Source organism: Oncorhynchus nerka, linkage group LG22 (genome assembly GCF_034236695.1).
Source record: "Oncorhynchus nerka isolate Pitt River linkage group LG22, Oner_Uvic_2.0, whole genome shotgun sequence".
Lineage (NCBI taxonomy): Eukaryota > Metazoa > Chordata > Actinopteri > Salmoniformes > Salmonidae > Oncorhynchus > Oncorhynchus nerka.
Genome location: NC_088417.1, coordinates 96,878,274 through 96,896,397, shown reverse-complemented (window position 1 = coordinate 96,896,397; position 18,124 = coordinate 96,878,274). Strand labels below are relative to the sequence as shown.

Below are 18,124 nucleotides of genomic sequence, written 5' to 3'. Positions count from 1 at the left end.
TAAGCCATTCCCCTAACTTTAACCCTTTAATCTAACTCTTAAACTTAACCCTAACCACTAGCCTAGCTAATATTAGCTACCTAGACACCTAGCTAGAATTCGTAACATATAGAATGTTTAGAAAATTTGTAACATATTGTGTGTTTTTCTAATTCGTAACATATTAATAGAAATACATTCCATTCAAAACGTAACATATACTGAATGGAGTGACTTGGATTGACATAGCCTACAGAATAATACGACCACAGCCTGTTTAGCAAATTCATAAAATATAATTAGGCTACAATTTGTATTATATATTACGTATTGTAGCCAAATTCGTAACATATTATATGAAATGGGTGATGGACATCCACAAAGTAATTACATACCATAGGAAACGTCATACTAAATGGAGTGTCTCGGATGTATGTACAGAATAATACGACATGCTCTGAGACCACAGCCCCAGCCTGTAACAGCACTGACACACGTGTTGAGGGGAGACAACAGCCGTTAAAGTTGTGACCAATCAACATTCGCTAACGCACGGAGGGCACAAGTGTGACCTTGTAGGACGCTACAAATATCCACTGGCATGTTTTATACAGCTTACTACACCTTCACCACCCCGGACTGCAGCCCAACTCCTTTTGCTGTGAAATATCTTTTACATTATTAACCAGAAAGCGGATGGTTAATTAAAGTTAGCTTAATTCCCCTTTCTTGGACCGCCTATAAACTAAGAAGAATAAAGAAACGATTACCGTTATTATTCATTTTGTTGACTAAAAAACGGTCGCTCCTGCAGAATAGAAGTTCTGTCACATCTTGCAGAAACCATCGGAAAAACGGACCACAAAGATCAGTCAACAAGGTCAACTTTGAATAAGTTTCTTTGTTACTGTTTGCACAGTGAAGGGAACTTGCAGATAAAAACACAGCAGGCTCAGTAGCCACGTTTCAACGGCATCATCCTCCGCTTCTTCTACGCAGTGGTCGAACTTTTACGCACTGTTGTCTCGGAGTCACCTTTATCATGACGCGAAGATCTTGTGCGATATATGGAGTCGGGATTGTTTGCGCCAGTCTACTGATCATCGGGATTGGCTTGGTTGTGACTCAAGTATTTCAAACTTTGATCCATAACCGGTTAAAAAAGGTAAATTAATTTATTATACAAAAGTTAAGTCATTTGTATTTGATATTTTATAGTGTTATAACAATGGTTTAAGTCACGAGATGTTTTCATTCATAGGCCTACACCTTCAGTGGAAATAATATTTGTAGAGACTGAAAAGCCTCTGGTCAGAGTAAAAACATTGATGAAAGTGTTGCTGTTCACACGGCTTCTGCATGAACTAGGGTCTGCCTCTCTCTCATATATCAGCCCAGGGTAGCTATGGTACATCAGCTCTGTACTGAAGAGCGAAAAATAGGCGTCAACATTTATCTCTGCAGGGAACGAGCAGTATCCTATACTATTATTTACACAGATGATGTTGAAATGATACTGTATGTTGACAACTATTATGATTTTAGACATCATGGAGGGCACCTTGTTGTTGAACAAGAGGGTAGCTAGGTACATGCATGTGAATATGCATTATATGCCCTTTATCATCATTACATTGTCCCAGTTTTCAGTCAATCTTGTCACAAAGGGTGTATAATTTGACACACTAAACTATCCAGGAAGCCTAACAAGCAAAACATTGACTTATCTTTATCTAATTCAATAATACAGATTTGAGTCCTTTGTTTACAATAGCATTCAGTCCCTATTGATATGATAAACATTCTAAACTTCTATAAGATTACATGATATATCATCACTTTGTTGTTATTGTTGTTGTTGTTGTGATTAGTGCTACTGTTCAATGCTATCACGTTTCAAGACCCAGATGCAGACAACGTCGAAGTATCAACAGTTTATTAATCCCACAAGGTCAGGCAAAAGACAGGTCAAGGGCAGGCAGGGGTCAGTCATCCAGATAGGTGGGGCAAAGGTACAGGATGGCGGGCAGGCTCAGGGCAGGCTCAGGGCAGGGTCAGGCTCAGGGCAGGCTCAGGCTCAGGGCAGGCTCAGGGCAGGGTCAGGGCAGGCTAAGGGTCAGGGCAGGGTCAGGACAGTCTCAGGGTCAGGGCAGGCTCAGGGTCAGGGCAGGCTCAGGGTCAGGGCAGGCAGAAATGGACAACACCGGGAAAACAGGAACAATCGAGAGACAGGAACAGAGGGAAAAACGCTGGTAGGCTTGACGAAACAAACCTAACAGGCAACAGACAAACAGAGAACACAGGTATAAATACACAGGGGATGATGGGGAAGATGGGCGACACCTGGAGGGGGGTGGAGACAATCACAAAGACAGGTGAAACAGATCAGGGTGTGACAAATGCCACTGATATGCATTTTCCATGCTCTCATTGAAGAACCTCAGTCAGAAGCGTTTTCCTGAGCTGGATAAGGACGAGCATCTTCTCTGTGCATCCCCAAATGGCACCCTGTTCCCTATATAGTGCACTACTTAATATCAGAGCCCCTATGGAACCCTATTTCGTATATAGTGCACTACTTTAGACCAGAGCCCTATGGCACCCTATTCCCTATAGTGCACTACTTTAGACCAGAGCCCAATGGGGTCCTGTTTAAAAGTAGTACACTATGTAGGGAATAGGGTGCCATTTGGGAGGCAGTCTGTCTCACATGTGGCAAACAGCATGGCATTATATGTACAATTGTCCACCTGTTGTTCGTGCGTGCGTGTGCGTGTGTGTGTGTGGTCAATCACATAATACTGCATGTTCCTTTTCACAATTCAACCTCTTGTAGTTGAAGAACTATACAATGACAACATTTCATATAACTTAGAATACGTTTACAGTAATGCCTTTTCTTAAAACCATTTTACAGTTTTTAGTATGGGATGTAGAGAATGAGAGTGGACAGTTCTGTGTTCCAAATATTTATGATTCTAAGGTGATTTAGTTTAAATCTGTTCATACAACTTTCCCCATGTGTCAGAGGAGGTTCCTTGCAGTTGGTTGCAAAGGATGGATTCCACAGCTAAGAATAACTAACCGTGCCTTAGCCCATGCAGACAACCCTATGGTGCTCCAACCCAGAGCTAGGCCACTGCCCAAACAAATTACTTTTAGGCAGTGGGAGGCAGAGGGAGGCAGTGGGAGGCAGAGGGGGGCAGAGAGAGGCAGAGGGAGGCAGAGAGAGGCAGTGGGAGGCTGTGGGAGGCAGAGAGAGGCAGTGGGAGGCAGTGGGAGGCAGAGGGAGGCAGTGGGAGGCAGAGAGAGGCAGAGGGAGGCAGTGGGAGGCAGAGGGAGGCAGAGGGAGGCAGTGGGAGGCAGAGAGAGGCAGTGGGAGGCAGAGGGGGCAGTGGGAGGCAGAGGGGGGCAGAGGAGGCAGAGGGAGGCAGAGAGAGGCAGAGGGAGGCAGAGAGAGGCAGAGGGGGCAGAGGGAGGCAGAGGGAGGCAGAGGGAGGCAGAGGGAGGCAGTGGGAGGCAGAGGGAGGCAGTGGGAGGCAGAGGGGGCAGTGGGAGGCAGAGGGAGGCAGAGAGAGGCAGAGGGGGCAGTGGGAGGCAGAGGGAGGCAGAGGGGGCAGTGGGAGGCAGAGAGAGGCAGAGGGAGGCAGAGAGAGGCAGAGGGGGGCAGAGGGAGGCAGAGGGGGCAGTGGGAGGCAGAGGGGGGCAGTGGGAGGCAGAGGGAGGCAGTGGGAGGCAGAGGGGGACAGAGGGGGGCAGTGGGAGTCAGAGGGGGCAGAGAGGCAGTGGGAGGCAGAGGGAGGCAGAGGGGGCAGAGGGAGGCAGAGGGGGCAGAGAGGGGCAGAGGGAGGCAGAGGGGGCAGTGGGGGGCAGTGGGAGGCAGAGGGAGGCAGTGGGAGGCAGAGGGGGCAGTGGGAGGCAGAGGGGGCAGTGGGAGTCAGAGGGGGCAGAGAGAGGCAGTGGGAGGCAGAGGGAGGCAGAGGGGGTAGTGGGAGGCAGAGGGGGCAGAGGGAGGCAGAGGGAGGCAGAGGGGGCAGAGGGAGGCAGAGTTTTGCCTGGTTTTGTGGATTGGGGTGTGGGGTAGGCGACTAGATTCCACAGAGACTTCCTGCCTGTTTTTGTGGATTGGGGTGTGGGGGTAGGCGACTAGATTCCACAGAGACTTCCTGCCTCCTGGTTTTGTGGATTGGGGTGTGGGGGTAGGCGACTAGATTCCACAGAGACTTCCTGCCTCCTGGTTTTGTGGATTGGGGTGTGGGGGTAGGCGACTAGATTCCACAGAGACTTCCTGCCTCCTGATTTTGTGGATTGGGGTGTGGGGGTAGGCGACTAGATTCCACAGAGACTTCCTGCCTCCTGTTTTTGTGGATTGGGGTGTGGGGGTAGGCGACTAGATTCCACAGAGACTTCCTGCCTCCTGGTTTTGTGGATTGGGGTGTGGGGGTAGGCGACTAGATTCCACAGAGACTTCCTGCCTCCTGGTTTTGTGGATTGGGGTGTGGGGGTAGGCGACTAGATTCCACAGAGACTTCCTGCCTCCTGGTTTTGTGGATTGGGGTGTGGGGGTAGGCGACTAGATTCCACAGAGACTTCCTGCCTCCTGTTTTTGTGGATTGGGGTGTGGGGGGTAGGCGACTAGATTCCACAGAGACTTCCTGCCTCCTGGTTTTGTGGATTGGGGTGTGGGGGTAGGCGACTAGATTCCACAGAGACTTCCTGCCTCCTGGTTTTGTGGATTGGGGTGTGGGGGTAGGCGACTAGATTCCACAGAGACTTCCTGCCTCCTGGTTTTGTGGATTGGGGTGTGGGGGTAGGCGACTAGATTCAGCCACGGGCCGTGTTTTTGGTTGGAACAAATAGTCAGTGGGACTGGAAAATAATTGTAATAATTTGTACACTGCAAATTGACCACAACTTAGATCGTATTAGAAAATAAGAATCATTTCACACCTTGACACGATCACATCTCTTTTGATTTGTGTTTATTTAACTGGGCATGTCAGTTAAAAGCTCATCGTTATTTACAATGGCAACCTACCCCGGCCAAACCCGGACAACAGGTTTCCTAAATTATTTCGATTTTTTTTGCTGAATCCCTAAGTGATTTTATATTTTTTTGACCAAAAACTCAAATAAAAAAAAATTACAAATAGATGACACATTTTGGGGTAGAGGGCAAAAACAATCCCTCGCGGACCCACCTGTTACCGACCCCTGGAGGATTTCTTGGCCTTGTTACAGAAGTCATACGTCAGTCACAGTTGTAAAACAGTGGATGTACAAGGTCAAAGATAGCTTTTAACTGTACATAAATAAATTAATATGAGTATAACCTTTTGTGCTTTACTCACATACACAATGACCTTCTCACTCCTTTAAGTGCCAAACCAGCTGGATGTGACAAGTGATTTGTAACGGTTAGTAAGCAAGTGAGAAACGGTTCCTGGAAAATCTTTGGGAGAAAACTAGAGTGTAGGACATGTTTAATAAATAATTGAATTCAGAGGTTAAATTGTAACATATTCCACTAATCTCTGCACACCTAATCTATTGAAATATACTGTACTGTATATATGATACAGAAAGGTTTAGCATAAACTATTTTGCTTTTTACTGTACAGAGTACCTTCATAAACAACTGTCATCATTAATCACAGTAAGATAAATACAGTAACGTTCTATCTTCAGGACATCTCTGTTTGTTGGTGTGAGAAGCCCAGGAAATTCTGTTTCCAGTAACGTTCTCTCTTCAGGACATCTCTGTTTGTTGGTGTTAGAAGCCCAGGAAATTCTGTTTCCAGTAACGTTCTCTCTTCAGGACATCTCTGTTTGTTGGTGTTAGAAGCCCAGGAAATTCTGTTTCCAGTAACGTTCTCTCTTCAGGACATCTCTGTTTGTTGGTGTGAGAAGCCCAGGAAATTCTGTTTCCAGTAACGTTCTCTCTTCAGGACATCTCTGTTTGTTGGTGTTAGAAGCCCAGGAAATTCTGTTTCCAGTAACGTTCTCTCTTCAGGACATCTCTGTTTGTTGGTGTTAGAAGCCCAGGAAATTCTGTTTCCAGTAACGTTCTCTCTTCAGGACATCTCTGTTTGTTGGTGTTAGAAGCCCAGGAAATTCTGTTTTCAGTAACGTTCTCTCTTCAGGACATCTCTGTTTGTTGGTGTGAGAAGCCCAGGAAATTCTGTTTCCAGTAACGTTCTCTCTTCAGGACATCTCTGTTTGTTGGTGTTAGAAGCCCAGGAAATTCTGTTTCCAGTAACGTTCTCTCTTCAGGACATCTCTGTTTGTTGGTGTTAGAAGCCCAGGAAATTCTGTTTCCAGTAACGTTCTCTCATCAGGACATCTCTGTTTGTTGGTGTTAGAAGCCCAGGAAATTCTGTTTCCAGTAACGTTCTCTCTTCAGGACATCTCTGTTTGTTGGTGTTAGAAGCCCAGGAAATTCTGTTTCCAGTAACGTTCTCTCATCAGGACATCTCTGTTTGTTGGTGTTAGAAGCCCAGGAAATTCTGTTTCCAGTAACGTTCTCTCTTCAGGACATCTCTGTTTGTTGGTGTTAGAAGCCCAGGAAATTCTGTTTCCAGTAACGTTCTCTCTTCAGGACATCTCTGTTTGTTGGTGTTAGAAGCACATGACTTCAGAAAACACAGTGCTTTTAACATACAATGTTATCATTATACATATTTGACACACATTGATGCTGTGCACGTTCATTTATACAGTAAATATCATTCTGCACACCCTTACCTGGGATTTGAACTCACAACCACTTGGTTTACGGCATTCCGATCCTCCTGCCTCGCCACCATGCCCATGTCAGTTATCAGTTATTCTGACAGTTTCCTCAGTTCCAAACTGCCTCTGAAAGCAACGTCAACAAAATAACTGTTCGTCGGGAGCTTCATGAAATGGGTTTTCATGCAGCCTAAGATTACCATACGCAATGCCAAGAGCTTGGCTGGAGTGGTGTAAAGCTTGCCGCCATTGGACTCTGGAAGCAAGCATTTTGCTACACCCGCAATAACATCTGCTAAACACGTGACCAATTGATTTGATTTGATCAGTGGAAACGCGTTCCCTGGAGTGATGAATCACGTTTCACCACCTGGCAGCTCGACGGACTAACCTGGGTTTGGCGGATGCCAGGAGAACGCTTCCTGCCCCAATCCATAGTGGCAACTGTAATGTTTGGTGGAGGAGGTATACTGGTCTGGGGCTGTTTTTTTGTGGTTCGGGCTAGGCCCCTTAGTTCCAGTGAAGGGAAATCTTAACGCTACAGCATACAATGACATTCTAGATGATTCCAACTTTGTGGCAACATTTTGGGGAAGGCCCCTTCCTGTTTCAGCATGACAATTCCCCCGTACACAAATCGAGGTCCATTTCAGAAATGGTTTATCGAGATTGATGTGAAAGAACTTGACTGGCCTACACAGAGCCCTGACCTCAACCCCATTGAACACCTTTAGGATGAATTGGAACACCGACTGCGAGCCGGGCCTAATCGCCCAACATCAGTGCCCGACCTCACTTTATGCTCGTGTCTGAATGGAAGCAAGTCCTTGCAGTAATGTTCCAACATCTAGTGGAAAGCCTTCCCAGAAGAGTCGATGCTGTTATAGCAGCAAAGGGGGGACCAACTCCATATTAATGCCCATGATTTTGGAATGAGATGTTTGACGAGCAAGTATCCACACACTTTTGGTTATCTTGTGTATGTAGTTTGAAAATATTGTATGTTAAAAGCAGTGTGTGGGTGCTACTCACAACATTTTTAACTACATTTTCTCAAGTTGGAGCTAAATTTGTGCCAACTAAACATTTAAAACAAAACAAAAATGCCCGTGGAACCCATTACTAAATAATAGTTAGTTGAATCAACCAGATCATTTTTGACAGTGTTTGTTGGTGTGAGAATCCCTTGAGATTCCGTTCCCAGTGGTGTTCTATCGTCATGGCAGGGGTTCTAACCTGCATCATAAGATAACTACTTTGTTGCCTTTCTCACATTGAGATCACACTCAAGGTTGTGATTATGGCCACATGCAGTGTGTAACAATACACATTGTCACAGTTCTCCCACCGAATGGAATGTCATCCCATTTATTAAACTGTCTAGTACTGTGCCTTCCATATAGGGAGAAAGAGTGAGAAAGGAAGACAGAGAGAGGGAGAGATCCTGAGAATTTAACACAATATGAATAAAATATACTGTATTAAAGGATTAAATACTGTTATGTGTCCAGCAGTACTAATCTGTTGTGTCCAGCAGTACTAATCTGTTATGTGTCCAGCAGTACTAATCTGTTGTGTCCAGCAGTACTAATCTGTTATGTGTCCAGCAGTACTAATCTGTTATGTGTCCAGCAGTACTAATCTGTTATGTGTCCAGCAGTACTAATCTGTTATGTGTCCAGCAGTACTAATCTGTTATGTGTCCAGCAGTACTAATCTGTTGTGTCCAGCAGTACTAATCTGTTATGTGTCCAGCAGTACTAATCTGTTATGTCCAGCAGTACTAATCTGTTGTGTCCAGCAGTACTAATCTGTTAGCTGTCCAGCAGTACTAATCTGTTAGCTGTCCAGCAGTACTAATCTGTTAGCTCCACCACCTCTACCTTGTTTATCAGCTCTGAATACATTATAACCCTCAATATCCGAGTCCAGAATGTCCAGATTCCTCTGCATAGTCTAGCTCTTGATGTAGTCAGTTCAGGAAGTGTGCTCCTAATATTCAGATACATCAACCCAAGTCCTTTATGATTTTTAAAGTCACATGGAGTGTACGTCTCAAATAAACTACGTTCAATATGCAGATGCTGGCCCTGTCTGATGGTTGATATTGATATACACTTGAAGTCAGAAGTTTACATACACCTTAGCCAAATACATTTAAACTCAGTTTTTCACAACTCCTGACATTTAATCCTAGTAAAAAAATCCCTGTTTTATGTCAGTTAGGATCACTACTTTATTTTAAGAATGTGAAATGTCAGAATAATAGTAGAGAGAATGATTTATTTAAGCTTTTATTTCTTTCATCGCATTCCCAGTGGGTCAGACGTTTACATACACTCAATTACTATTTGGTAGCATTGCCTTTAAATTGTTTAACTCGGGTCAAACGTTTTGGGTAGCCTTCCACAAGCTTCCCACAATAAATTGGGTGAATTTTGGCCCATTCCTCCTGACAGAGCTGGTGTAACTGAGTCAGGTTTGTAGGCCTCCTTGCTTGCACACGCTTTTTCAGTTCTGACCACAAATTTTCTATAGGATTGAGGTCAGGGCTTTGTGATGGCCACTCCAATACCTTGACTTTGTTGTTCTTAAGCCATTTTGCCACCACTTTGGAAGTATGCTCGGGGTCATTGTCCATTTGGAAGACACATTTGCTACCAAGCTTTACCTTCCTGACTGATGTCTTGAGATGTTGCTTTAATATATCCACGTAATATTCCTCCTCATGATGCCATCTATTTTGTGAAGTGCACCAGTCTGTCCTGCAGCAAAGCACCCCCACAACATGATGCTGCCACCCCCGTGCTTCACGGTTTGGATGGTGTTCTTCGGCTTGCAAGCCTCCCCCTTTTTCCTCCAAACATAACGATGGTCATTATGGCCAAACAGTTCTATTTTTGTTTCATCAGACCAGAGGACATTTCTCCAAAAAGTACGATCTTTGTCCCCATGTGCAGTTGCAAACCATAGTCTGGCTTTTTTATGGCGGTTTTGGAGCAGTGTCTTCTTCCTTGCTGAGCGGCCTTTTAGGTTATGTCGATATAGGACTTGTTTTACTGTGGATATAAATACTTTTGTATATGTTTCCTCCAGCATCTTCACAAGGTCCTTTGCAGTTGTTCTGGGATTGATTTGCGCTTTCCACAGGTACACCTCCAATTGACTCAGATGATGTCAATTAGCCTATCAGAAGCTTCTAAAGCCATGACATAATTTTCTGGAATAATCTACACTATGTAAAGACACAGTCAATTTAGTGTATGTAAACTTCTGACACTCAATGGCAGTATAGACAACAGTGCGACGATAAAGCTTAGAAGGAGGGATGGGGGGTATTACCTGAGTGGTGCTTGGTCTATCTTTGAGTGCATAATGGGTCATCTGTGTTTGGTATACTCCCACTGGACATGTGATTAAATGGGTTGTGGTTGCAAAGATCTCAGAAACAACACCTTTCTCTTGCTGTTTCCCTAATGGGTAATTAGTCCTTCTGTAATTTGCAGTTATCAGCTTGTGCTTTTTGTCAAAATATTTTAAAAACTCCTCAACTATAAACCTATAGGGAGGGAGGGTTTGGCCAGTAGGGATATCCTTGTCTCATCGCGCACTAGCCACTCCTGTGGCGGGCCGGGTGCAGTGCACGCTAACCAAGTTGCCAGGTGCACGGTGTTTCCTCCAACACATTAGTGCGGCTGGCTTCCGGGTTGGATGCGCGCTGTGTTAAGAAGCGGTGCGGCTTGGTTGGGTTGTGTATCGGGGGACGCATGACTTTCGACCTTCGTCTCTCCCGAGCCCGTACAGGAGTTGTAGCGATGAGACAAGATAGTAAGTACTAACAATTGGATACCACGAAATTGGGGAGAAAACGGGGTAAAATTAAAATTAAATGATTTTTTAAAGAATGTCAAAGGTCACCTTGATTGAGCTTTTAGATTGACCATAAGGATTGCCTCATGCCACCTGAGCAGAGCCACATTGTGACAATCAGCTAACACAGTCCAAAATACAGTCAGATAATTCAATCCAGAATACAGTCAGTTAATACAGTCCACAATACAGTCAGATAATACAGTCCAGAATACAGTCAGTTAATACAGTCCACAATACAGTCAGCTAATACAGTTCAGAATACAGTCAGTTAATACAGTCAGTTAATACAGTCCAGAATACAGTCAGATAATACAGTCCAGAATACAGTCAGATAATACAGTCCAGAATACAGTCAGTTAATACAGTCCAGAATACAGTCAGATAACACAGTCCAGAATACAGTCAGATAATACAGTCAGATAATACAGTCAGTTAATACAGTCAGCTAATACAGTTCAGAATACAGTCAGTTAATACAGTCCAGAATACAGTTCAGAATACAGTCAGTTAATACAGTCCAGAATACAGTCAGATAATACAGTCAGATAATACAGTCCAGAATACAATCAGATAATACAGTCCAGAATAGAGTCAGATAATACAGTCCAGAATACAGTCAGATAACACAGTCCAGAATACAGTCAGATAATACAGTCCAGAATACAGTCAGTTAATACGGTCCAGAATACAGTCAGACAATACAGTCCAGAATACAGTCAGATAATACAGTCCAGAATACAGTCAGTTAATACAGTCCAGAATACAGTCAGATAATACAGCCCAGAATACAGTCAGAACACAGTCCAGAATACAGTCCAGAATAGAGTCAGCTAATACAGTCAGCTAATACAGTCCAGAATAGAGTCAGCTAATACAGTCAGCTAATACAGTCAGCGAATACAGTCCAGAATACAGTCCAGAATACAGTCAGTTAATACAGTCCAGAATACTGTCTTCTAATACAGTCCAGAATACTGTCCAGAATACAGTCCAGAATACAGTCCAGAATACAGTCAGTTAATACAGTCCAGAATACAGTCCAGAATACAGTCATCTAATACAGTCCAGAATACTGTCCAGAATACTGTCCAGAATACAGTCCAGAATACTGTCCAGAATACAGTCCAGAACACAGTCCAGAATAGAGTCAGCTAATACAGTCAGCTAATACAGTCCAGAATAGAGTCAGCTAATACAGTCAGCTAATACAGTCAGATAATACAGTCCAGAATACAGTCAGATAACACAGTCCAGAATACAGTCAGATAATACAGTCCAGAATACAGTCAGTTAATACGGTCCAGAATACAGTCAGACAATACAGTCAGATAATACAGTCCAGAATACAGTCAGTTAATACAGTCCAGAATACAGTCAGATAATACAGTCCAGAATAGAGTCAGCTAATACAGTCAGCTAATACAGTCAGCGAATACAGTCCAGAATACAGTCAGTTAATACAGTCCAGAATACAGTCAGTTAATACAGTCCAGAATACTGTCTTCTAATACAGTCCAGAATACTGTCCAGAATACAGTCCAGAATACAGTCCAGAATACAGTCCAGAATACAGTCAGTTAATACAGTCCAGAATACAGTCCAGAATACAGTCCAGAATACAGTCATCTAATACAGTCCAGAATACTGTCCAGAATACTGTCCAGAATACAGTCCAGAATACTGTCCAGAATACAGTCCAGAACACAGTCCAGAATAGAGTCAGCTAATACAGTCAGGTAATACAGTCCAGAATAGAGTCAGCTAATACAGTCAGCTAATACAGTCAGCTAATACAGTCCAGAATACAGTCAGTTAATACAGTCCAGAATACAGTCAGTTAATACAGTCCAGAATACTGTCTTCTAATACAGTCCAGAATACTGTCCAGAATACAGTCCAGAATACAGTCCAGAATACAGTCCAGAATACAGTCAGTTAATACAGTCCAGAATACAGTCCAGAATACAGTCCAGAATACAGTCATCTAATACAGTCCAGAATACTGTCCAGAATACAGTCCAGAATACTGTCCAGAATACAGTCCAGAACACAGTCCAGAATAGAGTCAGCTAATACAGTCAGGTAATACAGTCCAGAATAGAGTCAGCTAATACAGTCAGCTAATACAGTCCAGAATACAGTCAGTTAATACAGTCCAGAATACAGTCAGTTAATACAGTCCAGAATACTGTCATCTAATACAGTCCAGAATACTGTCCAGAATACTGTCCAGAATACAGTCCAGAATACAGTCAGTTAATACAGTCCAGAATACAGTCAGTTAATACAGTCCAGAATACAGTCCAGAATACTGTCCAGAATATAGTCCAGAATACAGTCTAGAATACAGTCCAGAATACAGTCATCTAATACTGTCCAGAATACTGTCCAGAATACTGTCCAGAATACAGTCCAGAATACTGTCCAGAATACAGTCCAGAATACAGTCCAGAATACAGTCAGTGAATACAGTCCAGAATACAGTCAGTTAATACAGTCCAGAATACAGTCATCTAATACAGTCCAGAATACAGTCATCTAATACAGTCCAGAATACAGTCAGAACACAGTCCAGAATACAGTCCAGAATACAGTCAGATAATACAGTCCAGAATACAGTCCAGAAAACAGTCAGCTAATACAGTCCAGAATACAGTCCAGAATACAGTCAGATAATACAGTCAGCTAATACAGTCCAGAATACAGTCAGCTAATACAGTCCGGTGGCCTGACATGCTTCCACTCAAAGTTACCTGACCTCTCACCCCATGTTCCGCGAGCTCTTTCAACGACCTAGACCAAGTTGCTCAAACAAACCGACCCATAACCCACATTATCTGGAGTGGTGATGAAGTAGTGCTCCCCAGGGTTCTAGATCTCAAGAGTCAGCCAATGAGGCCACAGACAAGGGTTCTATATCTCAGGAGTCAGCCAATGAGGCCACAGACAAGGGTTCTAGGACTTAGTAGTCCGCCAATTGCGAGACAAGCATGAAATAAACCAGATGTGACTAACTGGTAACGGTTGTGCCACCCTGACATCATGACATGCCATCCTAGGTGCATCTGTCTTTCCATAAACACACCAGTAGAACAGACTTGGGATCAGTACTTAAGTAAAAAATACTTTAAAGTCCTACTTAAGTAATTTTTTGAGGTATCTGTACTTTACTATTTATATTTTTTTTACTACTTTTACTTTTACTTCACTACATTCCTAAAGAAAATATTGTACTTATTACTCCATACATTTTCCTTGACACCCAAAAGTACTCATTAGATTTTGAATGCTTAGCAGGACAGAAAATAGTCAAATTCACACACTTAATATAAGGAATTTGAAATGATTTATATTTTTACTTTTGATAAACCAAATACTTTTACACTTTTACTCAAGTATAATTTTACTGGGTGACTTTTCTATTAAGGTCTCTTTACTGTTACTTATGAGTAAAATCTTTTTCCACCACTGCTTGGGATATTTCCCAAATGGCACCCTATTCCCTATGAGTAGTGAACTATGTAGGGAATAGGGTGCCATTTGGGAAACAGTATTGCCAAACTGTCTTCTGAGCAGACCGAGACAGTTGTGTTTAGTCTTCGCGGGGTTACGTGTTCTCTCATGGCTTCCTATACAAACGCTTTAGCCAGCAACTATATAAATATTGATAACTAAGAATAAATGCCAGCCAGGCAAACAAAGGTCCTTCCCTCACTATCCTGCTGTGAGACACAGAAGCACACACACACACACACACGCACACACACACACACACACACACACACACACACACACACACACACACATAGAGACACACACACACACACATAGAGACACACACACATAGAGACACACACACGCACACACACACGCACGCACACACACACATAGAGACACACACACGCACACACACACACGCACGCACACACACACACATAGAGACACACACACACATAGAGACACACACACACACACACACACACACACACACATAGAGTCACACACACATAGAGACACACACACACACACACACACATACATAGAGACACACACACATAGAGACACACACAAATAGAGACACACACACACACACACACATACATTGAGACACACACACACACACACATAGACACACATAGAGACACACACACACACACACACACATACACAGAGACACACACACACACACACACACACACACATACATACATAGAGACACACACACACACACACACACACAGACAATCCTGATGTGACTGACCCGGTCCAAAAATAGAACACACAAATCAGGACTTATATGTCATGACAGTATCTTACAAAATATAGATGTTGAAACAACTGATCTTTATTTAGCCTAGTTTTAGTATTTGTTTAATTAGGTTACTTATTAAAGGTGGCTTCATCCCAAATGGCACCCTATTCCCTATATAGTACACTACTTTTGACCAGAGCCCTGTGTTTATGCACTAAAAGTGCACTATATAGGGAATAGGGTGCCATTTGGAATGCAATCAGTGTATCTTGTAACTGTGTGGCCCCCTTGTCCCATTTGTTGGACATGTATTACCTAACATGGGGTTTGAACTGATGAAAGACCCTGAGTCAACTTGATTTGAATGAGTTGTCTGCCATTACAGTGACAAAGCCATTCCTCGCATCAGGGTTAATGTGGCCATAATGTGAAGCGGGCAATTCCATGGTAACAGAATGACACTGAGACTCATATCTCTCGCTTTAAAATGTCTGTCAAACCAAAAAAAAAACAATTATCGCAAAGTTAAACAAACCATGCAACTCTATGCACAATGACTACTTTCAACTATTTACACAGAAAATGTTCTTTAAGACACATTGACTTGAAGAAGAGTGGACATGCAAAGTTTGTTTTCCACCATAATTTGCAAATAAATTCATTAAAAATCCTACAAAGTGATTTTGTCTGTCATAGTTGAAGGGTACCTATGATGAAAATTACAGGCCTCTCTCATCTTTTTAAGTGGGAGAACTTGCACAATTGGTGGCTGACTAGATACTGTTTTACTGTATATTTAAATATATAGATATAGATAGATGTAGATATATATATATATATATATATATATATATATATATATAGATAGATAGATAGATAGATAGATAGATAGATAGATAGATAGATAGATAGTGCAGCTTTGCTTGACATCATGGGAAAATGACAAGAAATCAGCCAAGACCTCAGAAACAAAAATGTAAACCTCCACAAGTCTGGTTCATCATTTTGAGCAATTTCCAAACCCCTGATGGCATCATTAGGACGGAAAATTATGTGGATATATTGAAGCAACATTTCAAGACATCAGTCAGGAAGTTAAGCTTGGTCGCAAATGGGTCTTCCAAATGGACATTGACCCCAAGCATACTTCCAAAGTTGTAGTTCACCCAACTTATTGTGGGAAGCTTGTAGAAGGCTACCCGAAATACAACCATTTAAAGGCAATGCTACCAAATACTAATTGAGTGTATGTAAACTTCTGACCCACTGGGAATGTGATGAAAGAAATAAAAGCTGAAATAAACAATTCTCTCTACTATTATTCTGACATTTCACATTCTTAAAATAAATTGGTGATCCTAACTGACCTAAGACTGGTTAAATAAAGGTGAAAATAAATAAATAAAATAAGACAGGGAATTTTTACTAGGATTAAATGTCAGGAATTGTGAAAAACTTTGTTTAAATGTACTTGCCTAAAGTGTATGTAAACTTCCGACTTCAATTGTATATATATAGATATTTGTTAATCATATAGTAATACCAACTTTCAGGGCCAGTTTCCTGGACACAGATAAGCATAGTCTTGGACTAAAAAGGACTTTCAATGGAGATTTTCTGTTGAGCTTGCTTTGTAGTCCAGGACTAGGCTTAGTGTGTGTTCCGGGAAACTGGCCCTAAATGTGTAGAGTATAGATTAACACAAGATTATTCTCAGCGTGCAAAACTGGTGGAAACATCATTAAAACCAGTTAGTTTACTACCAGAGCTGGTAGTAACCAGGTAGTAACTTGGTTGTAACCAGGTAGTAACCAGGTAGTAACTTGGTTGTAACCATGTAGTAACCAGGTAGTAACCAGGTAGTAACTTGGTTGTAACCAGGTAGTAACTTGGTTGTAACCAGGTAGTAACTTGGTAGTAACCAGGTAGTAACTTGGTTGTAACCAGGTAGTAACCAGGTAGTAACTTGGTTGTAACCAGGTAGTAACCAGGTAGTAACCAGGTAGTAACTTGGTTGTAACCAGGTAGTAACCAGGCAGTAACTTGGTTGTAACCAGGTAGTAACCAGGTAGTAACCAGGTAGTAACTTGGTTGTAACCAGGCAGTAACCAGGTAGTAACTTGGTTGTAACCAGGTAGTAACCAGATAGTAACTTGGTTGTAACCAGGTAGTAACTTGGTTGTAACCATGTAGTAACCAGGTAGTAACCAGGTAGTAACTTGGTTGTAACCAGGTAGTAACCAGGTAGTAACTTGGTTGTAACCAGGTAGTAACCAGGTAGTAACCAGGTAGTAACTTGGTTGTAACCAGGTAGTAACCAGGTAGTAACTTGGCGCCATTTCATCCTCTTTATCTGTTGGCGTGGGTTAAGATAAGGTGAGTGATAGCCATGACAACATGCTGGAAAACATTCAACAGGTGCACAGACACACACAGACACACACACACACACGCACACACACACACACACACACACACACACACACATGTACACACACACACACACATGTACACAGACACACACACACACACACACACATGTACACACACACACACACATGTACACACACACACACACACTTTTGTTGTTGTCTCTGACCTCTCGGCATAGCAGAGTCAGACCATTCCTCACATCACCTCATGGCAGGACAGAGGGTTGTCTCTCAAATGGCATCCTATCCCTTATACTGTATAGTGTACTACATTTGACCATAGCCCACTGTCAAGGGAATAGGTTGCTATTTGGGACAGATTCAAGCTCATTACTGAAACCACAGAACTCAGCAGCAGGCCCTCTTTGTGTGGTAAGCCTCAGAGCATGGCAGGCAGGCTTATTGGGTAACAGTGAGAGCTGGTCTACATTCCAAATGGATCCCTATTCCCTATGTAGTACATTACTTTTGACTGGCGCTCATAGGGACCAGTGCATCTGGTCAAAAGTAATGTACTACATAGGGAATAGGGTTCCATTTGGAATGCAGGCCTGAAGTGTTTTGCAACTCCACCGCTTCTATCTGGGTCACTGTAGTAAAGGGTCACCACAGGTGACCTTGGCCAGACCAGAACAATGCCTTCCAACACTTTAGAGACGGCTGTGTAGCAGCAGGACTGGCGTATGCTATGAACAACCTTGGTTTCAACCTCTAGCAACGTGCCTGTGTAGAAATAAGTATGTCCTCGCTAATGAAAACATCAACGCCTAAATGTTTCCTCCTGCACCTGCAAATGCTGTGTCTTTGTTGTTGTGGAAAGTGGCTTAGAAATAACAAAAGTGTAAGCATACTGGTA

The 18,124-nt window shown here is 42.8% G+C and overlaps 1 protein-coding gene across 1 annotated transcript in view; it reads left to right on the top strand.

Annotated features, from left to right (window-relative positions):
• Window positions 1-584: 584 nt before the first annotated feature.
• LOC115106038 (lysosome membrane protein 2-like) overlaps window positions 585-18,124 on the top strand; it is a 53,014-nt gene continuing 35,474 nt past the window's right edge. Inside the window, exon 1 of the mRNA XM_029628636.2 lies at window positions 585-1,144. Within this exon, the coding sequence (XP_029484496.2) occupies window positions 1,022-1,144 (123 nt within the window). The 5' untranslated portion in view covers window positions 585-1,021. The remainder of the gene's footprint in view (window positions 1,145-18,124) is intronic.